The sequence below is a fragment of the Myotis davidii genome, unplaced genomic scaffold (assembly GCF_000327345.1).
Source record: "Myotis davidii unplaced genomic scaffold, ASM32734v1 scaffold2621, whole genome shotgun sequence".
In the NCBI taxonomy this organism is placed as follows: Eukaryota; Metazoa; Chordata; class Mammalia; order Chiroptera; family Vespertilionidae; genus Myotis; species Myotis davidii.
Window position 1 is genome coordinate 343,251 of NW_006291205.1, and position 25,578 is coordinate 368,828.

Genomic DNA, 25,578 nt, shown 5'->3' on the forward strand with positions numbered 1-25,578 from the left:
GGCCGCTGACGGCGTGGAACGCGGGCCGCGTGGCCCGGTCGCCGGGCGCGGGGACCCGGACCTCCAGGCGCCCGGCCGGGTCAGTCCCTTTAACCGAACCCCCTCCCACCCGTGTCACCCTGAGCCCCTCTGGGGGCCTCGCCTAGCGGATGGAATAGTGGGGACTAATAAGAGGACCTGACCCCAACGCAGACCACTGATGGGGGCTTCGATGGGTCGCCAATAACAGATCGAGTTTCTGCGGTTCACTAGGAGCCCGGAGCGGAGTCTAAAAGACGAACCTGGTGGAGCAGGAAATAAAAATGCGTTTCCTCCTACACCGGGTAGGAAATGGAAGATGGAGTCACTACTTTGGAAAGTAGTCTCAGTTCTTTAAAAAGTTCAACATGAGAGGGATCGCCGGACCTAGCAATTCCCCCCCACACACACACCCCGGGTATTATAGCCAAAGCAATGGGAACACGTCCGCATACACCGTGGAGACCGGTGTTGATGGCAGCGTTGTTGTAACAGCCAAAGCCGGGAAAGGACCGTGGTGTCCGTGGAGGGATGGGCCCAGAAATAAGGGGTACGGTGGAATTGTATTCGGCCGCAAAAGCAGTGAAGTCCTGACATGCTACAACCTGGACAAACTTGGAAACCACGTTAAGGGAAAGCAGCCCAAGACCAACACAACGTGAAATGTCCAGAATAGGCTAATATATCTGTAGACGCAGAAAGTAGATTAATGGTTGCCTAGGGATGGGGGCGTGATGGAACTGGGGGGAGGGGAGAGCTAAATATATTTCTTTATGAAGTAATGAAAATGTTCTAAAATTGTGGTGATGGTTGCACAACTCTGATCAGACTAAAAATCATTTGATTGCAGTCTGGTGAGATATATCTCAATTTGTGAATTACAGCTCAATAAAGCCATTACCAAAACAAATAAAAACATGCCACCAAGCAAAAGTGTTACTTTGGGGTTTTATTCTTCACTGTATCCTCACGGCCTATAATAATAGTACCTGGCCCACCGGAGGTGCTCAGTCTGTATTTATTGAATCTTACCAACTTTCAAAAGGACTAAATTATCTTCAAGGTCTCTTTTATGCCTAATACTCTAATTCTAAAAATCAATTAGAAAACAAAAGGAGGAATTCTGAAGGTTATTGCCGTCCACTTGAGAATTTTTAGAAATAGCCTATTTAAAGGGCCTGTAATGGAGCACAAGTGGTTGCCACACACACTTTTTTATATGAGGCCTGTATGAATATTAGACTTCAGTTCATTTGATTGAAATGCTAAACTTTCATCTTTCTTGGTAAAATAAAGCTTTATTTGAACAAATGATAGTAATTGTCCAGGAAAGTAAGTGTTCTACTTCATCTGAGCCCCCATAATTTCTAAACCAATCTATCAGATGATCTATATTCAATCCAAGTCACAATGCAGTTACAAAATACCACACTGAACTTGTCCCGTCAATAGGGATTGCTGTTAACAGATCGCCACCCCCCCTTATTGTATTCCACCATCTGAAATTTCAGTGCTATACTCCCGTGGAATTACATAATCACTACTTAAAAAAACAACTTCAATCTGTTTTCTGAAATAACTTTGTAAAGTGTTGAATAGCAACTATTTTTTATTGTGACTACGTAAGAACTATAGTCTAAACTTCCTGTAAACTTGTAGAAACTTGAACTTTCTGAAGATCCAATATGAGAATAGGTGAAATTAACCCTATAAACTCTATAAAGTTATTTCTTATTTGCATTTTTAAAGATTTTTAAAGGTTTGTGTCTGGAGACATTTTACTAGGATATTAGCTTTGTTTTACCATTCTTCCTCTCCCACTCCAAGAAGGGAGCCAGGCGTTTGCACATCCTTCCCTTTAGGACGTTTTGTTGTTAAGGATGGTTACCCACCTTCTAAAGTCAACCAGTCCTTCTGGTTCTCCGTACTGGTCCTACTCCAGGAGAGGACCAGGGGGAGGGGACAAGGCGAGACACAGAACAGTGTGCCCGGGAAGGCTGGACCACAGGCATGGGGACTGTGTCAACGGAGTCACAAGGCCCAAATGTGGCAGGGAGGCAAGGCGTCAGCCTTTAGGGAGCCGTGGGCTGGGCCAAGAAAAGCATCTGTGGAGTCCACCACAGCTCGCGCTCTCCACTCCGCCACCTTCATTTCCGACTACCATGCATTCTGGATTGATTCTTGTGAGTCCCTGAGTAGGCTCCCCACTCCCAATGACTGAGACTGAATTTCCTACCATCTTTGAGAGATGATAGCTGATCTGATTTAAATGAAATTTAAAAATGTGTTATACAGACAACACTATGGTGATTACCAGAAGGAAGGGGGGGGGGATGAAGGAAGGTATAAGATACAGGGGCGATAAATGATGATGGAAGACTTGATTTGGAGTGGTGTGCATACAATATACAGGTGATGTATTAGAATAGCAGTTCTCAACCTGTGGGTCGCAAACAATGAAAATACATCCTGCATATCAGATATTTACATTACGATTCATAACAGTAGCAACATTACAGTTATGAAGTAGCAATGAAAATAATTTTATGGTTGGGGGTCACCACAACATGAGGAACTGTATTAAAGGGTCGCGGCATTAGGAAGGTTGAGAACCACTGTATTAGAGAATATAAATAAGGAATTCATGTTAAATATAAGTGTTAAAACCATAAAATTTCTAGAAGAAAACATAAGGAGAAAATATTTGTGACCTTGGAGTAGTCAAAGTTTTTTTAGGATATAAAAAGCACACATCATAAAAGTAAAATATAGTAAAATTTTCAGAACTTTGCAATAACTTTGTCATGTTTTGTTCAACTTTTGTTCAGATGTAAAGCCTTAGGCTATGGTTTTTATAACACATATATTCTCATATTTTGGGTGAATTGTTTCTATTTAAGATGCTGAAATTAAATGACACAGTATTACATAAGCAGCAAGCAAGGTGTTACAGAACATGATTTCCAGGCAAGTTTGAGGAAAAAAACTACAGGAGTGCCCTAGTGGTTTGGCTCAGTAGATAAAGCGTCGGCCTGCAGCCTGAAGGGTCCTGGGTTCGATTCTGGTCAAGGGCATATGCATGGTTGTGGGCTCAATCCCCGTGCAGGATGCAGTCAATCAATGATTCTCTCTCATCACTGATGTTTCTATCCTCCCTCTCCCTTTCTCTCTGAAATCAATAAAAATATATTTTAAAAAAACAACAAACTGCAGCCGTCAACTCTCTCCTATTGAAGAAGAAACTGAATCCCCAGTGATGAAAAGACATAGCAGTTAACACGATTGTGTGGCAACTTCTAAATGCATCTTCAGGTTCTATATGCAGTGTGATCCCTTCACACTGCAAGATACCGAGTCTGCCTAAGGGCACTTCTAACCCAATGGAGGAGTAGGGGGAGGGCAACATTGGTGCACCAGGTCTTTAGGCCCTTGCTGTTAGGCTTCCCCACCTCTTACCTAATGGCCCCTGGCCATTGGCACTGAAAAGAAGCCTGCACATTTCAATGGCACACTAACTGTAGCCGTGCACAGTCACAGACTCATTGTTTTAAATTGTTTTAATTGAAATGACAATAAAATAAAATGTAAAAGAACAGTGACCATTTTAATCAAACTTTTACTTTACAAATATAAAAATATAACCAAAACTTGTTTCTTTTTATACATTTTCTATATTTTTATATGAGAAAACTTAATTGAGAAAAGTTCTCCAAGCCCAACTATAAATGATGCCTATACTCTGGGATGTGAACACAGTAACCAAAAGTTTAAGTTTATAAATGCAGTGATCTTTCCCTCAACATTTCCCCAATTTACCTCTAGTCTAACAATACAGCCCATCATTAAAATACAAACTACACCTAAACTGTCACAATCTAGGCTGACTTAGGCTTTAGTCTGTTTTTGGTTTTTTTTTCACCAAAACAAGCCTTATAAATATAGTACGAGCTAATACTAAAGTGTCTTTTATGGCTCAAGTGAAAATTACAGTATTCTGTTTCTCATCACATATTTAAGCAACAAAGGGAAATTGAAGTGAGTCCAGTTTAACCCAAATAAGTGATAGAAAACAAGTGGAATAATTATGGAAAATGAAACCTTATGCTACAGAGGCTGACTTGCATTACAGTCAAAAACCACTAACCCTCTCTGGCCATGCACACTCTGACAGTCTTAGTGACGGGCATACTGTCCCCAACACTATAAACTAGTAAAAACATTAAGTTTGAGCAACTCCCATGTGAAAAGCTACACCATCATCATCTCAAGTGACCTGAACAAATACTTAAAAAACTGCTTGCTGGCCTGCTAAATCTGGAGGGCCTCGACCTCTCACTTCTAATTAATTAAGGAAGGAAACAAATAGACCAATTTATTTTATCCAAACAAAATGCTCCCTTAAAGGAACTCTTAAATATCCAAAGTAATTAACTGAGCCACACAACGCTAGTTACAAGGTAAGACGATGATAAAAACCCAGACCTGCTCTTAAAAGTACAAATTCACAGAATCATCATTTGCCATTTTAAGTATCACCCACGTCTTAAAATATCACAAGTCTTGCCCTAGCCAGTTTGGCTCAGAGGATAGAGCGTCAGCCTGGGGACTGAAGGGTCCTCGGTTCGATTCTGGTTAAGAGCAGGTACCTCAGTTGCAGGCTACTCGCCAGCCCCGGTCCTGGCCAGGACTCGTGCAGGAAACAACCAATTGATGTGTTTCTCTCACATCGATATTATTGTCTTTCCCTCTCTTTCCCACTCTCTCTAAAAATCAGTGGGGAAAAGAATATCCTCAGGTGAGTATTCAAATAAATCACAAATCTTCACCATTTAGAAAAAAATTCATTTTTGTTCAAATGGGTTTTCAATGCTAAATAAATATGATTTAAAACATTTGAGTAAAGCTTTGTTTTTTTCCCCTCAATCTATTGAATATTTCCCAGGGCCATTTAGTAGTTTTATATAAAATATACACTACTTGGATTACTCAGGGAAAAGAATATGACAAATATTATAGTTATACAATACAAAAGAGCACTCATTTATAAACAAACCTGAACAGGGAAGGCAGTCAAAAATATATCAGTTAATCAAGAGCTCATTTAAAAACTATTCAGTATTTAATACGTAGAGACTTGGAATGCACAAGTTAAGACTTAGTTCTTGAAGAAGTGTGATAAGTTTATTTATATAAGACCTTAGTGTTAAACAGTGTCCTTGAACCCTCTTCTAATGCTGTAGGAACACATCATATTTAAACATCCCTTCCAGAAACCAGAACAAGAGTGTTGGAATACAACAACTGACCAGTTCAAATGCAGTTTTAAAAATTATGTTTGTGTGTTATGAGTATTACACTCAAAACCAGATCTCTTACAGTCCAAGGTTAGTCATCCAGCTGGCTTAAATGAAAGGTTTTTCTCACCTCGACCCCAGTGTATGGATGACCGACTCACGTACTTACGCTGGAAAGCAGTGATTAAAAAAGAATTTCTAGGTCAGAGCTTAAGTTACAAAGGACATGAGTGGCCTCAAATCAGGTAACACTCTTCAATTCACTCCTTTACTGACAGCACTTTATAAATCACGCCCCCCCCCCAAAGGCTACCTCTTTCCACCCACCCCAAATGGCAAGAGCTAATGTGGTCTGGAATGTGGTCACTTGTAGCTTTTCCCTCGGATTCCAGAAGCAATCATGGAAAGTGGGCTGGATTACGCAGTTTCCAACTCTGCCTTCCCCAATGTCTTAAGATCCAGCTAACCAGTGAGCTCACCAATAAAGTAATTAATTAGAAAGATGCTAATGTAAACCAGAGGGCAGGACTGTTAGCCCTTGAGGGAAGAGGACTATCCACAGAACTAGTGGCTTTTTCGAAGGAAACCTGCTCATTTTTGGTCCTGGGGTGTGGAGCTCACCTACTACCTGAGCAGAGACCCAGTTACAGTTACTACTTGATATGCAACCATGTGAAGGTTTGACATGTAAATGAATTTGCATGTTTATAAATAAAATCGCTCAGGCACTCTTCGTCTGACTTTCTCAAGTCTAAATAGGGAAAAACATGATACAGCTTTCACATCAGAACAGCCCTGTGATCAGTACCATAAAGTTGTAAGAACGAATCAACAGTTCATCTCTATTAAAAACTTAACTTGCCAATCTCTTTTAAGAGCTGTATCTTGCAAGATTTCCTTTACATTAAGCCTGCAGTAAATAAGTGTGTAATAAGACATACACAATATATTTTAACCATTAAGCAATGGCACAGCCAGCAAACTGCCCTAAGATTTATTTTTTTATTCCTTTAAATTTGACATTAATTTAGCAGTATTTTTTAAAGTTTTTAAAATTTGTTTTTCTCTTAGGCTGACAAACATATATTCCTTATCCTGTCCTTAGATTTCAGATTATTCCAACATTACTTTGAAATATTACTTCTCCATCGGGTCAGTTGCTAAAATCAAATTTTCACCTCTATGGATACAACTTCAAGTTAATTGAAATAACTAACTTTGAAATCCAAGAGTTCAAAACCTAACTCATTCACTTTCATAAACTTCCTTCACAGACTGCCACTTTACCATGGCCCTAAGAATAACCAAGACACAAATTCAGAACAGCACAAATAATTAATACCCTGACTATGTGAAGAAAAAAAACTCTAAATGAACTCTAGATCCATCTCTTTTTATACCACTCCCCATGACTTTCCCAAACCTACCCCATTTTAATGGTTTCCCTTATGTTTAAGGTCCATTGTTTATAAAGTAAGGTCTGGCTGAACCAGTATAAAATGTACCAGTAAAATACTGGGAATTCTGCTGTAATACACTGCATCAGAGTGTAAAGTTTGGTACAGGATTTGCACCTTGGACTCATTCAAGCCAATCTAGTTCCCAAAAGTAACAGAAGTTCCTCATCACAAAGATCTCTAACACGGCCTTGGAGTGTACCCTCAAGAGTGGTACCCAAACAAGGGTCCCATCAACTTCATTGATCTAAACCTGCCATTGTCTCTGAACACTCACCAGCCTAAGGGGGGAGAAAAACACGATCCTCACCTGTAAGAATTTTACAAGTTTAATGTGAAATTAAAAAAAAAAATACAAATAGAAAGAAGTCCACTTTTTTTTAATGTACAAAAACGTATGAGTAGAAACAAAAGCAAATTAAACATTATCACATGTTTACACCACTATCTAGGTTCTTCATATCAATGTTACTATTCAAACAATAAAAAGCAGGTGGCAATTTAGGGGGTGGGAAAGAGATAAAACAAAAAACCTCTTCTACCATGTTTTTCTAGACTGCAGAGCTGTGCTCACAGAGACGGCTTCTTTTACTTCTCCACTGTGCAGGAATTCAGTTGTATATAAAATTGAACCTGAATTTTAAAAAGAACAACAGCTTTATTAAAAACAATATCCTTTACATAGTTTCTACCTTAGATCAGCAATTTTCAACCTCCTTCATCTGATGGCACACGTACCTAACCACTAAAATTCTGCAGCACACCATAAAATATATTTTTGTTGATCTGACCAAAGTAAAAATAGGTATAATTTTGACTTATTCACATCAGATGGCTACTGTGTTGGCTGTCACTTTTTATTTGACAATCTAAGGGAAAAGAGGTCAGTGCCAGGTATTGCAAGTTTTAAGAATTCTGCAGCACACTGGTTGAGAAATCACTGCCTTAGATCAGTGGTCGCCATGAGTGGTCCATGAGGTCTGAAAGGTTGGCGACTACTATGAGAAATCATTGCCTTAGATCAGTGGTCGCCAATCAGTGGTCCACGGACCACTGGTGGTCCATGAGGTCTGAAAGGTTGGCGACTACTGCCTTAGATGATAAAAAAATTTGGACATTTCTACCCTCCCTTGACATTTTTGGCATTTTCTACACCGAGACACACTTTTCTCTCACCCGTCACATCTTACACATTAAAGAACAGTGCTATTGAAACTTACAATAATAATATTAAAAGAGTCTAAATTTTATTAACTATCCACTAATAGGTTCCCTGAGGGAAGGAAAAGATTTTACACTTCATTGTATTCTGACCACTCAGCACAGTTCCTGGCCTGAGAGGTGGTTTTTAAATAAGTGAATAAAATGACTTTTTTTTCATATCCCATTTTTCAACCACAGCAGAGGAGTAAAAGATGAAGTTTGATTAGTGGAACAAAACAGAAAGCCCTATTTCACTCAGAAGCTTTAATAGAAGGCAAGATGACGACTGGAATTGTTTCTAAATTTAGTAAAAATTTACCAGGTGCCTGGTATTATTATAAGCACTTTACGTGTGTTATTTCACTGTTTCTCGCAATTCTATGAAGTGGGGACCACCATTTACAGATGAATAAAGAGGCAAATAGGTATGTATAACCATTTGTTGTGGCCAAACTGTCAGGAAGTATTGAAGGTGGAAAGCAAATCCAAACACTGACCACAGAATCTGTATTCCAACGACCGTGCTATTCTGCAATTCCTAGCTATGGTTGGCTCTAAGTTCAACCACTATGAGTCAACTTTTAAAAAAAATGCATTTCTCATCACTCTGCCTTAAAAAAACATATGTATCAAATTCCATGTAAAAATCCAGGACGTACTCCCATATGCCCCCAATTTGGGCCTAGAAAGGAAAAAGAATATATTACACCAAGAGATTCAATCCCCACATTTTTATGTAGGTAACTCTCTTTGTATTGTACATTGCTGACTACAATTTTTCCATGGCTGCTTTGAATGAAGACTTTAAACTTAACTGTACGGAGTATCAAATTCGGGGAAGAGCAGTTACACAATACCATGTCAGGCACACGTTAGGGCCGCTTTTGGTCAGTCATGTTTAATCTATGGCTTGCACATGACGTAAGGGTACATCTACTGTCTTAACTTCCTTAAAGACCAAAATTCATGAACTATTCCTTCTCAAGTGGCTCGGAGTATTTGAAATCTGGCAGCTTAGTCAAGTCAACCACAAATGTTCAACATTCCATACCTGCTCAGAAGCTGAGGGAGACTAGAAATGATGGGTCCATATCCGGGTGCGTTGTCATACAATTCAAACAACGGAGCGGCTACCAGCTTGTAATTTTTAGGGACTGCGAACAAGGCTAAAATAAAACAAAGCAGTACTCATTTTCTCTAATTTCTTATATAATCAGTTTCCACCTCATTTGTAATAACCAATTTTACATTTGGAAAACATCTTTGGAAAAAGATAATCTCAATACATTTTGGTTCTGTCTTTTAAGCTAATTCATAGTGAGAGTTTTGAAACTGACTTAAAGAGATCCCTGCTATTATCAACCAAGAGCACCTTATATAAGTTCTGGCCCTGAGAGGAAGGGGAGAAGTAATTTGTAATTTATTTGGATTCCCCTTTAAGAATATTATAAGAAATGGGATAATTATTTGTTTAAATGCACAAGCCTAAAGATGCTATTTTTTTGAAAACAAATCATCTGGTACTTGAGGGTCTAGTTAAACTTACTTTCTCGCCCTAGCTGGTTTGGCTCAGTGGATAGAGCGTCAGCCTGCAGACTGAAGGGTCCCAGGTTCGATTCAGGTCAAGGGCACATGCCTGGGCTGCAGGCTCGATCCCCAGTTGAGGGGGGGGCAGGCATCCAGGAGGCAACCAATCAATGATTTCTCTCATTGATGTTTCTATCTCTCTCTCCCTCTCTGAAATCAATAAAAATATTATTTATTTTAAAAATAAATAAACTTACTTTCTCCCCAATAGTATATGACTGGCATATCTATGAGAAAAACTAGGTAGTTCTATATAAACTTGCTTTGTGTTTTTTTTTTGTTGTTGTTGTTTTTTTAATATATTTTATTGAGTTTTTACAGAGAGGAGAGAGAGAGAGAGTCAGAAACATCAATGAGAGAGAAACATCGACCAGCTGCCTCCTGCACACTCCCCACCGGGGATGTGCCCACAACCAAGGTACATGCCCCTGACCGGAATCGAACCCGGGACCCCTCAGTCCGCAGGCCGACGCTCCATCCACCGAGCCAAACCGGTTTCGGCTGCTTTGTGTTTTTAAAAAACTCAAGGAACCTGAAGACAAATAGAAGTATCCTTGAAATTACTCTATAGAAGTTTTTAAATGGCTGCATTCAAAAACAAAATAGCTTACCTTTCTCTTGAAGTTGAACCAAAAACAACTTCTTATGTTCCTTCGGTTTTGTAATATGTGCAGGACTCTATGGATACTAAAATAACAAGAGAATAATTTGTTGTTGCCAAATCATCCGTTTATACCTCCATGCCTCTATTTATCAACTTCTCCCATTTTAGACATTAAGCCCAAATATCAACCCTCTGAGACCATGTTCCTCACAACCCCAACATAATTTTATTTTAACATATATCCTGTAACTTCATTTATTTCTTTACATGTTTATCCCCCAATACAGTGCTGCTGAGAGAATCAGAATCCTTTCTAGTCTTCTCTTTACCAGGATCTAGTACCTAACAGATGTACTAATAAAGAAATGCTTTAATAAACATAAAACAACAAATAGTGAACTACTCAACAACTCAAGACAAATAGGTAGACACAGGATTTACAGCTTGAGAAATTTACAACACAATTAAGTCTAACATTTGGTTCCTTTTTTAAAAAGTTGTTTGTTTTTCCTACAAATACCATTATTAAGTTAAATTTTCTAGAAAATGTGCTCCTTTTCTTTTAGGCCTTTTTCTCTAGTCTTCATCTTGGTGTTTAAGTCAATTGTGCTTTACAAAAAGACAGAGATACGAAGGTGGTGCTCTTTTCCCCCTGACACCTAGTCAATACCCCAAGTTTACTAAAAACACAACCCTTACGTTATACACTAGCAGAGCCGACACTAGGGTTAGTAAATTAAGGGAATCGTCCTAGGACCATGGTAGGGGGCATGAATAAGACTATTCAGAAAGTAGCCTGGAGAACTTCTGGGTTCTGGCTGAGCATTTTCCAGTTAGATCTAGGAATGTTCAAAAAAAAACAGTAAGTGTTCTGTGCATCTTTTGACCAGGAACTTCATTCATTTCCAGATGAAATTCTACTTTCTTAAAGCCAACACAATTCTCAGGTAGTGAGCACTAGCACCAGCTTCCATCGCACCTTATCTTCCTATCCCGCAGCTCTACTAGGAAGTCAGGGGGAAGAGGACAGACAGAACAATCTTTAGATAGGCCAACATCTTGAGAAATTCTTGACCTGGGATGTCTTGCCATGCAAAGAAGCTATTAAAGTCATAGAGCCTAGCCAAAAGAATTCAGAATCCAACTTCAAGTATCTATTCTTTCCTACACAAACTATACTTCAGGGTAACCAAGTACTTGATGGGAAACGTTTCTCTTTATTTAAGGATCAGAATACCAATGAAATGAAAAGATCCAGGACTTGTTATTAATGAGTTAATAACATTACAAAGGAGACAACCAGACATTACAACATTCCTGATAAAAGTTCACAATACCACCCTTGATAGCCAACCTCCAAAATGACTCCCAAAGGTCCCAGTCTTCTTCCTGCTACCCACACCTCTGTGTAGTTGCCTCCCACAATGTACTATGTGGGTTTGTGTGACTGACAGTATGAGTAGAACTCACAATATGTCACCACCAATATTAGTTTATAACAGACTGTAGCTTCCTACTTGGGCACTCTTTCTGTCCAAGTCTCCATCTTGAGGCTCACACGCTGGGGGAAGCCAGCTGTCTTACTGGGGGTTGCCCTAAGGGGATGCTCTCATGGCAACTGAGGAAGGTGTTAGGTCAACAGCCAAGAACGAGCTGAGGCCTTCAGTCCTACAGCCCAGAGAAACTGAGAGGTCTGCTAAGAATCACACATGTGAGCTTGGGATCAGATCCGTAAACCTCAGTTCAGCCTTGAGATGACGCAATCCCAGCTGACGACTTGACCAAAATTTCACAAGAGACCATGAGCCAGAAAGACCCAGCGAAGCACTCCCAGATGCCTGACCCTGAGAAACTAAGATAATAAATGTTTGCTGTTTTAGACTGCTAAGTTTTGGGGTAATAGATTAGGCAACAATAAACAAACAATATTATCTCCTCTAGCGAGCCTTGTACTCCCCTCCCAAAAGATTGAGCCCAAATTTAATCTATTGATCTTGTACTCCCCCCTCCCCAAAAGATTGAGCCCAAATTTAATCTATTGATCTAACTATCAGTTTACAGGAGAGGATAAAGAATTACATGTTCAATGACAACAGGGAATGAATGCAATCAGCAATGGAAACACTACATTACACATTACAAGGGGGAAAAAGAAAGACAGGGGCTCTGGCGGGATAACTCAGTTGGTTAGAGCATTGTCCCAATACGCCAAGGTTGCAAGCTCAATTCCTGATCAGGGCAGACACAAGAATTAACCAATGAATGCATAAATGACTGGAAGAACAAATCATGTCTGTCTGTCTGTCTCTCTCTCTCTCTAAAAAAATAAATAAAAAAAAGACAGGGAACCAACTTGTAGATGTAAAAAATTCTTAAGAGATTATCCTAATTAAAATAAACAAAGTAACAATAAAATTTGAAACTATAAGGAATATGTGAACAGTGACTACGTTTAATGACATTATGGAATTTTATTATTTAAAAAAATCCTCATCTTTTAGAGACACATACTAGAAAATTTACTATTGAAATTATATCGAGGATTTGCTTCCAAACAATCTCAGTTGTTAAAAGCTGAAGATGGATAACAAGTAAAGGATATATTTACTCTATTTTCTGTACTTTTGTATAGATTTGAAATTTTCTTTTAAAAGAAAAAATGCTCAGAATTAAAATTTTTCATTTCAATTAAGAAGGGTAAAAAGGAAATTTCAAGTCAAAGTCTACTATGATCTTTTTATTTTATTTATTTTTTTACTATGATCTTTTTAAATGGCTGGAATTAAACCCGTTTCCTACTTCCCCAAATGCCCAGCAAATACAACTGAACACTGACCTGAGGAGGTTCAAAATTTGGTCTCCACCAGTTACCAATGCAGTCATCAATGACCCAGTCTTGCAGGACTCCATCTTGACGACCTAGTATCTGTCAGAAAAGAAATGATACAGCCAGTAAGCAATAGAACATACATGCCCATACACTCTTCTTCAATGAAGAGATTTTTTTGGCAGCACTCCTAATAGATACATACTTTCCATATGGGCTTCCTTTCTATAATTTCTTATTTATTACTGTATGTGTCACCCTGCCCAAGACATACACTATTAGTTCAAAACTGGCAATCTAGCATTGACATAAACAGAGAGAACCCAACAAATATTGTTATACCCTGACTATACTTTAAAAAAACCAAAGATAAACAATTACCCATATCAGCCAATGCTATACAATAGTTTTTATAAAATCAACTATGGCTTCTGTAAGTCGCCCATCTGACCAAGTTATAAAAAGAAGTGTGCAAAATTCAAAATTTTCCTTTTTATGATTCTGTAAAACATTAAACTTATATTGTTTTAATCAAAGCTGTAGTCTACATTTTAATTAGTCAAAAATGGTTCGAAAAGTTTCATAACAACGAAGAGCAGTTCCGTCACACTCCACCCACTGGCTATAACTCTCAACTCTTAGCTGTTTTACCCTGTTATTTGCCTCTATTTTTAAAAGCATTCAAAATCCTACAGAGGCCTACCATGGAACAAAACTACCTGCATTCAGAGCTCCAGCGTCGACCTACTAGATGTATAAACATCAACTAGTTACTTGAACTCCCTGTGCCCCCGTTTTCTTATCAGTAAAATGGAGTTAACAATAATACCTACTTCCTAGGGCTGCTGTGATAACTAAAGAAGTTATTGTATGTAAAACATTTAGGACAGCACAGTAAGTGCCCAATAAATATTGGCCTTTGTTAATCATTACTATTACATAAACACTTCAAGGAAAAAAATAAAAGTAAGTATAAGTTCAACTCCTGGAAAATAAACATTGTACATACTAACACTCAGGATTTAAGTTTTATTTATTGAAAAGTAATCAAAATAATCTTATCCTTTCACAAGACATAAAAAGCCTAATTATCTAGTAAGTGGGTGGTATTAACAAGGGCAATAATATAACCATCCAAGTGGTTAAATAGAAAAATACCTCTGTCATTAAGCGTTTTAGTCCTTCAACTTCGTCTTCTCCTGGGTTAAGTTCACCACCAGGTCTGCATAAAGGTTAAGAATTTCAGTTTTCAACTCAATACAATGTTGGGATAATAGGAAGAAGACAGTAATAGTTATTTCTATCAAGTAACTGAACAGCACACATATTCCAGTGTCACATGATGAGGCAATCAAAGTGAAGGGGAAAAATATGCTAGAAATAAAAAGCTGAATTCACGTTAATTCACCAGACTAACAGTACACAAACCCTAATTTTAAACAAACAAAATATGTAGCATAATGTAAACATTACATAATTGCTGACCATCAGTCCATCCCAATCTCTTTTCTCTGGAAGCTATTTAGCGAGAGTGAAGTCTAGAAACAGCCACAGAGCAATGAACCACATTCTTTTAGTCTGAAGAATGGGGCATTTTTCCAGAACGCCAACCTAAATATTTGAGACCTCTCTTTTGGTACAATCTGGTCAAATAGTTGTGAACTAAATGTATATCAAGAAATTTATAAGCTTAAATGGTAAAACTAAAAATTTACCCATAAAAATGTAAGCCATTTCAAGAATAGGAAACACTATTCATCCTAAGAAATAATATCCATTGTTCTTAGCGATGCTACAATGACTTCTAGTAACAGATCTTGGACCAATTTGTTTAACAGGGCTCCTACCAAGCTCTGTCATTAATATCAACAATATACAGAGACATGTGGATTTCTGGTTAGGCAATAAGTGAGCATTGCCCTGCAGAAAAATTAATTGTGATTTTTCTTTTTCTAAAGACTTCATGAACAGCCATGTTTGTTGAGTGAAAACTATATTCCAAAGCTGCATAAAACAGCAACCTTATTAAAAGCTGTCTTGCTGTTAATTTCCAACAACACTTACAGTTTGAAGAAAGTTGTTCCCAGCTGTAGCAGTAGCACATGGGGTAGTCGGTGCTCATGTACAATCAGAACCCCTTCTACAGTCCTCCTCATTCCAATTTTATCAAATTCCTCCCTCATGCGTTGAAATCTGGCTGCAACAGAGCTGTCCTTCTCATAGAGGGGCTCTTTTGTACCAAAAGTATAATTAGTAAGAGGATACAGATTGATTGTATGCTCCATAGTGAGGGGCTTGGTCTGCTGGATGTACTTGTTGTGTCGCTTTGGGCTCCTCTGACAGGTAATCAGAAATTGTATTAATCCTATTAGCCTAAATGGCTAATCTCTTTTGTCTAAAAGTTGAGCTACTGCTTCCATCATCTCTTCTGTTTTTTCTACTTCTCCCAGTCAAGTATCCTCAGACATTTTTAGTACTATAACCCTTTCCTCTTTAGATGAACTTTTCTTTCCCTCTAAAACCTTTTAGCCTTCAGCATTTATTTCATTCATTATCCTTATTCTTCCCTTCTCTTCATTCATTATCTTCTACCCAATCTGAATATTCTTTATCAAAATATGACTGTTGAAGACGGTTTTCATCTTGCCTAGCAAAGATCAAATTTTTCCTTAAAAATACCATTTTATCACACATATCACCTTGTAACCCCTCAATCATGAGATTTACAGTAAGAAGCCTCTGGTTCTAAGCCTCTGAGTCAGAATGCTTTGACCACACTGTCCATCCCCAAGGTATCTATCTATTCTATAAAAATGCCTTGACATGAAGTCAGTAACTGCGTAACTAATCCGCTCTGCTATTCCTGAAGGGGTTGCCAAAACTTACAAAGTTAGTTCGAGCCCAGCCATGGTGGCTCAGTGGAGGTCAGGGTTCGATTCCCGGTCAGGGCACATGCCCGGGGTTGTGGGCTCAACCCAGTGTGGGGCATGCGGAGGCAGTCCATCAGTGATTATCTCTCCTCATTCATGCTTCTATCCCTCTCTCTTCCTGTCTGAAATCAATTAAAATATATATTGCGGGAGGCGGGGGAAGGAAAGGACTTCAACTTATATCTTTACTCACACATGAATTGATTTACAACACAATTATTTCTGAATACTGTATTTATATAGGAGAGGAAAAGAACTGTAAATCCATCAACCCATAACTTTAATGGAGCAAAGATTAAAACATTTTCACCAAGTTAATTCTACGTAAGGGCTTAGTGCAAACTGATCCAATAATCTAGGCAAACCAAGGGTAAACTGAGTCCTGGTCCTAATCACCACTACAGGCTGGCTTTCACATTGTTTAAAAGGGGAGCATTTGCCTTTCCCACACAGGCAAACTGATCCAATAATCAAGGCAAACCAAGGGAAAACTGAGTCCTGGTTCTAATCACCACGACAGGCTGTGCTTTCACTGTTTAAAAGGGGAGCATTTGCCTTTCCCACACAGGAATCTTATGAGGATTCTTAAAAGCAGCGCTATGCAATGAAATATGATGTTAATGTAATAGCTATTCACTTGAATAGACGCAACTATCTACCAATTCCAGATTTCATAAGCCCCAAAGTTTTATTATCTACATTTCCAAGCAAGCATCTACTTTGCCAAATAAAACAATAACCATCTTTTCAATTTCAATTCGCTTTTGAAGGAGGGAAATTCATTGATTTAAACATGAAGCAGAGAAAACATCTAAGATGTCTATCAAAACATCAATACCAGCCCTGACTGGCCAATATCAGAAAATCCTTGCACCTTTTTTAAAAAAAAGTATGTTTTTATGATTTTAGAGAGCGAAGGGGGTAGAGAGAGAGAAAAACATTAATAGGCTGCCTCCTTTATGCCCCCCCCACCACCACCACCACAGGGGATGGAGCCCTCAACCCGGGCTTGTGCCCTGACCCGAACTCAACCCGGAGACCTCCTGGTGCAATGGAGGATGCTCAACCCACTGAAGAGCCGCACACCCAGGGCAAACCCTTGCAGCTTTTAAACACCGACCAGAATGAAGTGGCCATGTCCTCCATGCAGGCCAGCATCGCAGCGCCTCACAAACTCTCAGGGCAATTTCTTGAGTGAGACGCAGCCCACGGCCAAGGACCTGCCACGGCGAGATTCCTAGCAAGAGTGGCCTCGAAAGGCAATGGCTTGAAGTGCTCACGCGGAAAGGTGCAGATGACAAAACGCAGCTACAGCTACAGCCCCAGGGTTCCCGGGGGTGGCATTAAAGGCTCCTCCAGGGTCTTCAAGCCCAACCGTCCCCGCACCCACCCTCCCGAGCGGCTGGATGCTCTCGCTGCGGCAGAGACTTATGTGAATGCACCGGGCCTGCCAGAGAGCCCCGAGCCCATGAGTGAAATGTGTGTGCATGAGCTGGAATGCAAACAGCCGTTTTATTAGGAGAAAAAAAAACAACTAACGCTACGCATTAGCAGTGGTTCTCAACCTGTGGGTCGCGACCCCTTAGGCGGTCGAACGACCCTTTCACAGGGGTCGCCTAAGACCAACCTGCATATCAGATATTTACATTACGATTCATAACAGTAGCAACATTACAGTTACAAAGTAGCCACGAAAATGATTTTATGGTTGGGTCACAACATGAGGGACTGTATTTAAAGGGCCAGAAGGCTGAGAACCACTGCGTTAGAGCTAGGTCTCGAAAACTGTTAGAAAGATCGACACCATATTTTGCGGGTTATCTGCGGGGAGGTGGAGGAAAGGATGAATTCAAAGCAAACTAGCTATCTTCCCAGGAATACAAGCGCATGGGAACCAGCCTTCCTCCTGAAGAAGAAAAACCCTCCCACGTAAGACAGGATCTAAACCCCTTGGCGCTGGCGAACGTGGAAGGGGCCTGCAGGGGGTAAAGGCGTGCACTCGCCAGCGGGAGGGGGGTGGTGGGGAGGCGGGGAGGCACAGAGCCTGCGATGGCCGGGGCGCGACGGCCGGAGAACTCCGGAGGGGAAGGCAGCTCGGGCTGGCCAGGCCGTACTTACAGGTTGATGGTGCGCTCCAAGGTGAGGGGCTTGGTCTGCTGGATGTACTTGTTGCCGAACTGGTTGACCCCCCGCGGCCAGCCGGTTTGCGAGCGATTGGGCGGCACCACGGACATGCTGGCGAGGACTGGCGGCGAGCGGAAAGCGGGGAGAGGCAGGGAGATTTCCCCGGTGCGGGCAGCGGTTGTCGGCTTCCCACTCAGCAGCCGCCGCCCGCCATTAACGTGAGAACTCTACAGGAGGCGGACGCCCGCCGGAAGTGCATCCAGAGCCTCGGGCGGCAGGAAGTAGAGAGGCGGGAGCCAGCCAGGCCGAGCAACCACTGGACCGGCGGCTGGTGGGATGTCGCAATATCTTGAGCTCCCATTGGTAGATCAGGTATGGGTTCCTCCTCCTCTTGCTTCCGCGCTTCCTATTGGGTGGCGCTGAGAAAGAGCGCATTCTGGGAATTGTAGTCTCCGTGAGCCGCTTGGTGTGTGTGTGGCGTGGGTCTGCAGCTTCTGAGGAGATGAATGGGAAACGGCCCCCTGACCCTAACCCGGACCGGATGGGAAAAAAGAGGAAGAAGGAGGTGATGGTGGAGTTTTCGGACGCGGTTACGGAGGAAGCCTTGAAGAAGCAGGTGGCTGAGGCCTGGAGCTGCAGGACGCCGTTCAGTCACGGTAACCGGGTGCTGTGAGGGGGCAGCCACCGCGCGGGATCTGGGGCCTCTGAAAGCCCTGGCGCTCGAGCCGAGCCCGGGAGCGGGGCCGCCAGGGTAGAAGCCGTTGGAGAGAGCGTGACTTTGGCGCCTCCGACCCTCCTGCCTGCCCTGCTGCCCCGCTTTCATTGCGAGGTCAGTGTGCATCTGGAGCCCGAGGAGAGCGGACATGTAGGTCGGAGAGTTTGTGGAAGTGGAGGGCGTGAGCGTTCTGAGTTGGATTCTGGAACCAAAGATGACTACTTGAATTCTGGAATCCCTCGACTGGTTGTCAATGGGTTCAACTTTTCAACTTTTTAAAATTCCAGTTCCTTAACACATAAAATGGGGTAGCTAAATGGTGTTTACCTCGGAAAGATGTTGAATGAGACGAGTAAGCTAACGCATGTCTGTCTCTATAAATGTTTCCCTGGGGAAGGACCAGTAAACATTTGAACACATGTGTGGGTGGTTTAGGTGATATTTTGTTCTGAAGGTAATGCTCGGTGGTCCCGTGACAGTGCAGCCAGAGCATCTGAGCGAGTAGCAGCCGGCACCGGAGCTACTCGGTTGTTTATGCCCCGCTCGCTCCTGCCTTGGTCGGGGCCTGCGGGCTGCGGGGGCAGCTCCTGCCTTGAGCGTCTGCCCCCTGGTGGTCAGTGCGCGTCATAGCGACCAGTCCTTCTGCAGTTTGGTCGATTTGAATAGGGTTTTAGATGATAGGTAGGTGGGTGGATGATAGATAGTAGATAGAATAGATTAGATAGATAGATAGATTACATGACGATTCATAACAGTAGCAACATTACAGTTATGAAGTAGCAACGAAAATAATTTTATGGTTGGGGGTCACCACAACATGAGGAACTGTATATTAAAGGGTCGCGGCATTAGGAAGGTTGAGAACCACTGCCTTATACCATAAGAACTCCGCTCGATGCATCATGCTTTCCCTTCTAAAGTTCGCATGATAGCCCCAGCCGTAGGCAGCTGCCTAGGTGGCCTCGTACCTAGGTAAGTGTTACACTGCTGGGAGAACAGCAGCCAGAAGCTGGCTGGCATCCTGGGCCTGGTTTCTGCCAACTCTGTTGTTAACTATACCAGGATGCCCGCATAATTAGAAAAGAAAAGAGAGACATGATAGCTCAGTGTTTAAAGTGCAAAGTCTGTACACGCAGGGATTTCTCAATGTCCTCATCTGTGGCATGGAGACCGTGATCGTGCCTGCCTTAGCCTGTGGTAGGGAAAATTAAATGAGATACTGCATGCAAAGCACCATTGTGCTTGGTGGCTAGGGGTGATTGTTAGATGGGTACATAATCTAACCCACCAGAGGCAGTGGGAAAAGTGAATTGGAAGGGGTTATGTCTGAACTGTTGTTGTTTTTTTAAAAAAAAAAACCACAAAGTATGTATGTTCTAACTGCCTTAGACAGCAACTTAGGAAAAGAAAAAGGGTTGAGGAAAATTGCCAGCCAGTATTGCTATTCTCATTTTTAATTTGCTACTCTCGTTTTAAATGTGTGTGTGGGTGGGGGATAAATTAAGACTTTAAAATCTTAGTAATATCACCTGTACTCATTTTAAGGCCTAATATTTTAAGCACAGTATCATTAAAAAGTAGTGTTGGGTGATTAAAGAAAAAAAGGGAACAGCTTATCATCCCCAAAATCTGAGACTTTCGAATTCCTGAAAATTCCTGACCATCCCCTTTTGTATTCTCTGTACTATGCTGCTCAGGAGTCAAAAATACAAAAGAAAAATAAGCCGTAATGTTTTCTTCCCAACAGAAGCCATTATCATGGACATGGACCCCTTTCTGCATTGCGTGATCCCAAACTTCATCCCAAGTCAAAACTTCTTGGAAGGGCTTCAGAAGGAGCTCTTGAGCTTGGACTTCCATGAGAAGTATAATGATTTATATAAGTTCCAGCAGGTATTTATGGCCTTTCCCATTAGTTCTTCCACTTCAGAAACTTATTTACAAAAAAATCATTCTGTACCTTTGCACTTGAGGTTTTAGATTGGGTTTGCCTTGGGCGGGGACCTTGCCTTGATGTTGTGACTCATATATGAAGGAAATCTTCTTTTTCTCTTTTCACGATCAAGTCTGACGATTTGAAGGAGAGAAAAGAACCTCACATCTGTGCTTTAAGGTAAACAAGTGATCATATTTGTTGGGTGCCTACTATGTGCCAGGCTGGCTAGTAAATGCTTTAAAATGTTATGTCTTAAATCTCTGTGGACGTATTATCTTATTTTGTAGAGGAGGAAACAGCCTCCTTTGTGGGAAATTAAGTAACTTCTTCAAGGCCACTTCGGTAAAAATCGAGGGAGCTAAGATACAAGCCTGAGTCTCTCTGATCCCAGGGTCCAAATTCTCAGTGATAAAATGTTCAGCTTAGTGAGTAGTCAAGGAAACAAATTAACACTGAAGTTACCATTCTTCACAAATTAGGTTGGCAAATATTAAAAACAAAAACTCCCGTGTTGACAGAAATATAGATACCTTTATACTCTGCTGCAGTCTTTCTTAGAAGTGGTTTTGAAAGATGTACCAAAGCCCTTCAAATTAGGCTTTTTCTTTTTGTAGTGTGATTCTACTTATACAAATTTATCCTCAGCAAATAATTAAGGATGTGCTCTGGGAACATTAGCCCTAAACTATGCAAATTTAAAGTGAGGAAGACTCTGGGGAATAGATCTCTTGAAGACACAGCAACCTCCAGGAAAAAACAGTTGTGGCATTTACCCACATGTAGGCCACAGTGTGACATCACAAGTTATCTGGTTTGCATTTCTAGGAAAGTTCTGTTTGAAGATTTCCGGGCTTGGCTTTCTGACATTTCCAAGATTGACCTGGAATCAACCATTGACATGTCCTGTGCTAAATATGAATTCTCAGGTAAGATCTGATGTCTGTAAGATTAAAGGCCTTATCTAAACAATGGTAGAAAGACAGATAGTGTCAGTGTATCAAAATCCTGGACTGTGCCCCTGTATATCATTAGGATCTTAATAAGGAAGATCTGACCTGGCTCATACACAGAAATGCCCTTCATATTGGAAGGTATAAGGCAGTGGTTCTCTGGGAATATGATGAAAGCTATTGACCATATTTTCAGAAAAATGCTGACAACACACATACCAACTTTCCACATACCAACAATATGGGAAACTCAGAGTGATGTTGTAAACTCTCCTCTTAGACTGCGTAAGAAACAAATGCCTCCCTCAATGTCATTTTTTCTTTTTAAGTTTGAAGGTAATAAGTAAATATACTCTTTAAGGAAAAAAACTCAAACAATATAGAATATACAGCGTAAACCGTGATAGTCCCCTTCACCTGCTCTTTGTTCAAACCCCTGCCCCCCAAACTGTTCAGAGGTATCCATTGTCACCATTTTGGGGTGCATCCTCCCAGTTCCCATTCTGAGCATCTACATGTCTTTTTGAAAACATGTTTTGGTATTTTGCCTAGAAGGAAAAGTGTGTTTTTTGTTGTTGTTTTGGATTTAACTCCTGTCTGGGAAGTTTAACTTAGCAACAAGTTTTTAAGGATAACTTGGTGATACACCTGAAGACTCATATCAGATGATTATTTAACTTTATTTTTTCTTTTTATTTTGCAGTAATTTCAAACTTAACAGAAAAGTGGCACACATAGTACAAATCCTTTTTCCCCCATTTTACTTGAAAGTAGGTTACAGTTGTTATGCTCCGTGAATAACTTCAGTAATTCCTACAAGGACATTCTCCTACATGATAGTGATAAACCATTAAAATCAGTTAGTTCCATTATTTGGTGCTCTACAGCAAAAGGATCCAGTCCAGGATCATACATTGCATAGGGTTCCTTCTAGTGTTCTCCTTTTTCATATTTGTAATTCCCTTCTTTGACTGAGAAACCTGGTTTACATTATCTTTAATGTATTTATTCACTGTAGCATAACTTCCTCTCCCACCCTGCACGGCCCCCACCTTGCTCAACCCCACCGCATGGGTTTTAGAAGTTTAACTCGAGAAATTAATGGGAACAAGTACAAAAAGATCTTTGTGCAATAATTTCCATTGAAACATTATTAGTAGATAAGAAAGGGGAACAGCGTAACATAGAAGATTGATTAAAGGGGGAGGGAGTGATTCATAATCCATAGAGTAAAATAACTATGCAGCCATTAAGAGATGAAACATATGGAAACACACTTGCCATGTAGTAATTTTTTAAAAAGCTGGCCACAAACAACCACCAAGAATACCATTTCTTTTCTAAAGCAAACACGTATGTAGAAACAATATTGGAAGAAATACGTAAAAATATTGTTAGTGATTCTATGTCTAACCACAGACATGCTCTTCAGTGTTTTTAGAATTGGCAGTTTTATTTCTATAATTATAAAAGAGAAGTCAGTGTCACTGTAAGGCTGGAGGAGCTGACGTTACAGATGAATGTCAGAAGGCTTGACAAATGCAGGGTCGGGTGCCAGCTGCTCCTTGTCTGCGCAGGGACATGCAGCTGTGCATTCACCTTGCAGATGCCCTGCTCTGCCACGATGATGAGCTGGAGGGGCGCCGGATCGCCTTCATCCTTTACCTGGTTCCTCCCTGGGACAGGAGCTTGGGGGGCACCCTGGATCTGTACAGCGTTGATGGTAAGACACACGCATGCTCTTCACCGCCCATGGCCACTTCCCAATCCTTATGCACAGTGTCTGCACTCCAAGGAAATGGAAGCCATGATTACAGTGGCTGCTGCAGGAGGAGTGGATGCCACCCTGACAAGGGCCTCCCTGAGGTGTCCTTGAGATAACGATCACTCCAGAGATAAGTTAGAGTTGATTTAGATGAGGAGCAGTCAGACCTGGCGTCTGAATACAGACCATGGGAGGGTAACAGAAACCATGTACAGCTGCCTGTGAATCTGCCTGGACCAGTCCATTTGACAGGAAATCAGGTTGTTTTATCTTGCTTAATAAATATATTTTTATTGATTTCAGAGAGGAAAAGAGAGATAGAAACATCACTATGAGAGAAAATCATTGATCGGCCGCCTCCTGCATGCCCCACACTAGGGATTGAGCCCACAACCTGGGCATGTGCCCTGACCAGGAATTGAACCGTGACCTTCTGGTTCATAGGTCGATGCTCAACCACTGAGCTACGCTGGCTGGGCATCGGGTTTTTTTATTGTAATGACTGACCCCAGAGGTTGCCTCCAGGAAGCTGTCAGCCCTCATCCAATAATAAATGGGTGGTGTAAGGAGGAACAGGTGTCACCTGGCAGAACTAGCAAGTATGAGCGAAATAGCGGGAAGGGTGGTATTTGGGGATTAGGGTATGTTTAGAGACACGTAGAAATCTGAGGTCAGGGTGAAACGGGGTGGCCTGGAAGTGGTAAGTGCTAACTGGTTTGTGGGTATGTTCTCTCCTGGTGCAGAACACTTCCAGCCGAAGCAGATTGTCAAGTCCCTTATCCCTTCGTGGAACACACTGGTTTTCTTTGAAGTGTCTCCAGTGTCCTTTCACCAGGTAAAGCTTGTCAGCCACAGCTGTATAGGGCACTAAGGCTCAGGCCTTATAGTCCCTCGTTCCCGTTAGACCTGGCTGGCCAGGTCGTTTTCACTCCTAGCGTGAAGGATCTGGAAGTTCCTGTGTCTTGGCTGGAACCTCCCTCCTCAGTCTTTGGGTTGATGTGCCATTGGTTTTGTCCTTTCAGGTGTCGGAAGTCCTGTCTGAAGAAAAGTCACGTCTGTCTATCAGCGGCTGGTTTCATGGTCCTTCCCTGGCCAGGCCTCCCACCTACTTTGAACCTCCCATACCTCGGAGCCCCCATATCCCGCGAGATGTAAGGATAAGTGCCTGCTGCCGGGTTCTTATCTTAGCGGCTATAGCATACCAGGTGTTTTTGTGGTTTCCAAAGTGGCTATTCCTGATAATGAAACCAGGCTTTGAGCTTTCCCTTCCACTTCCCTTAGATAAACTTGGCTGGTGTCCTTCTCAGGCACTTTCCCAGCACTTGATATTTAAAAAGGAGACAATTATAAATTGAGTATGTGCATGTATTATTTTACTACTGTGAAATGATGTGAGAACAAAAGCAATAGGAATTAACTCACCTTTTGCATCTGCTGCTTCTTTGTAAGCATGAAATTTTGTATGAGTGGATCAACCCTACTTATCTGGACATGGATTACCAAATTCAAATTCAAGACGAGTTTGAACAACAGTCCGAAATTCTCCTGAAGGAGTTCCTGAAGGTGGGTCCGCATGTCCTGTCCGGAATGTCTTGCTGGCATGCAGTCTTGCTTCTTGGCTGGGTGAATAGTCATCACCAAGAGGTTTTGTTTTTGTTTTGTGCCTGGTTAGAATGTTTACATCATCCTCTACTTCAAATAAAACATAGAAATGATGTTAATAGCTAACGTTGGTATCAGTTGTGTGCTTAGTGGGTTAAGAGTCCCTTGGGTATTCCCCATTTCTCTAGAATCTTAATGATACACAGAGATGGGGGGAGAGAGAGAGGTAGAGAAGCTTCTACACTGGAGTTAGGAGTCGTTCCCTTCCTATTCACTTGATTAATATGGTGCATACTAGGACTTTTAGTGAGACAGATTGCTAATTGATCAGCACCTATTGATGAATGTTTGACAGTGATGAAGGAGCACTTTATAGTGGGAAGAGAGCTAGAGACCTTATGTTCATGTCCTGGCTCTGTGATTTACTAGCCTGACCAGATCACTGTGCCCGAGCTCTAAACCTGCCTTGTCCGTCTTGAAGGGTTGTGAGGGCCAGACGAGATCATGTCACTGCTGTGTTGCTTCACAGTTGACCCTGAGTCCCATGGCATCACAGTCCCAAGAGC

At 41.3% G+C, this 25,578-nt stretch overlaps 2 protein-coding genes across 5 annotated transcripts in view; one reads left to right on the forward strand and one right to left on the reverse strand.

Moving 5' to 3' along the window:
- Positions 1-7,075: 7,075 nt before the first annotated feature.
- On the reverse strand, positions 7,076-18,316 carry NUDT21 (nudix hydrolase 21). The gene is given in 7 exon segments (XM_015564354.1): positions 7,076-7,402; positions 9,024-9,138; positions 10,171-10,246; positions 13,000-13,089; positions 14,149-14,212; positions 15,055-15,294; positions 18,081-18,316. Coding segments are annotated over 7 exon segments (681 nt in total). The 5' UTR covers positions 18,155-18,316; the 3' UTR covers positions 7,076-7,380.
- Positions 18,317-18,483: 167 nt separating this feature from the next.
- The window catches only part of OGFOD1 (2-oxoglutarate and iron-dependent oxygenase domain containing 1), a 41,684-nt gene continuing 34,589 nt past the window's right edge, over positions 18,484-25,578 (forward strand). For 3 of the 4 annotated variants that reach the window (XR_435701.2, XR_001513958.1, XM_015564353.1), the window contains exons 1-8: positions 18,495-18,700; positions 20,507-20,652; positions 20,826-20,872; positions 21,521-21,621; positions 23,252-23,368; positions 24,154-24,245; positions 24,433-24,561; positions 24,860-24,973. Coding sequence is in view for 2 of the 4 variants with exons in the window: in XM_015564353.1 (XP_015419839.1) it covers positions 18,547-18,700; positions 20,507-20,652; positions 20,826-20,872; positions 21,521-21,621; positions 23,252-23,368; positions 24,154-24,245; positions 24,433-24,561; positions 24,860-24,973 (900 nt within the window). In the remaining 2 variants the exon portion in view is untranslated. Of the gene's footprint in view, positions 18,701-20,506; positions 20,653-20,825; positions 20,873-21,520; positions 21,622-23,251; positions 23,369-24,153; positions 24,246-24,432; positions 24,562-24,859; positions 24,974-25,578 lie in introns of all 4 variants that reach the window. The other variant, XM_006764348.2, reaches the window with a different exon arrangement.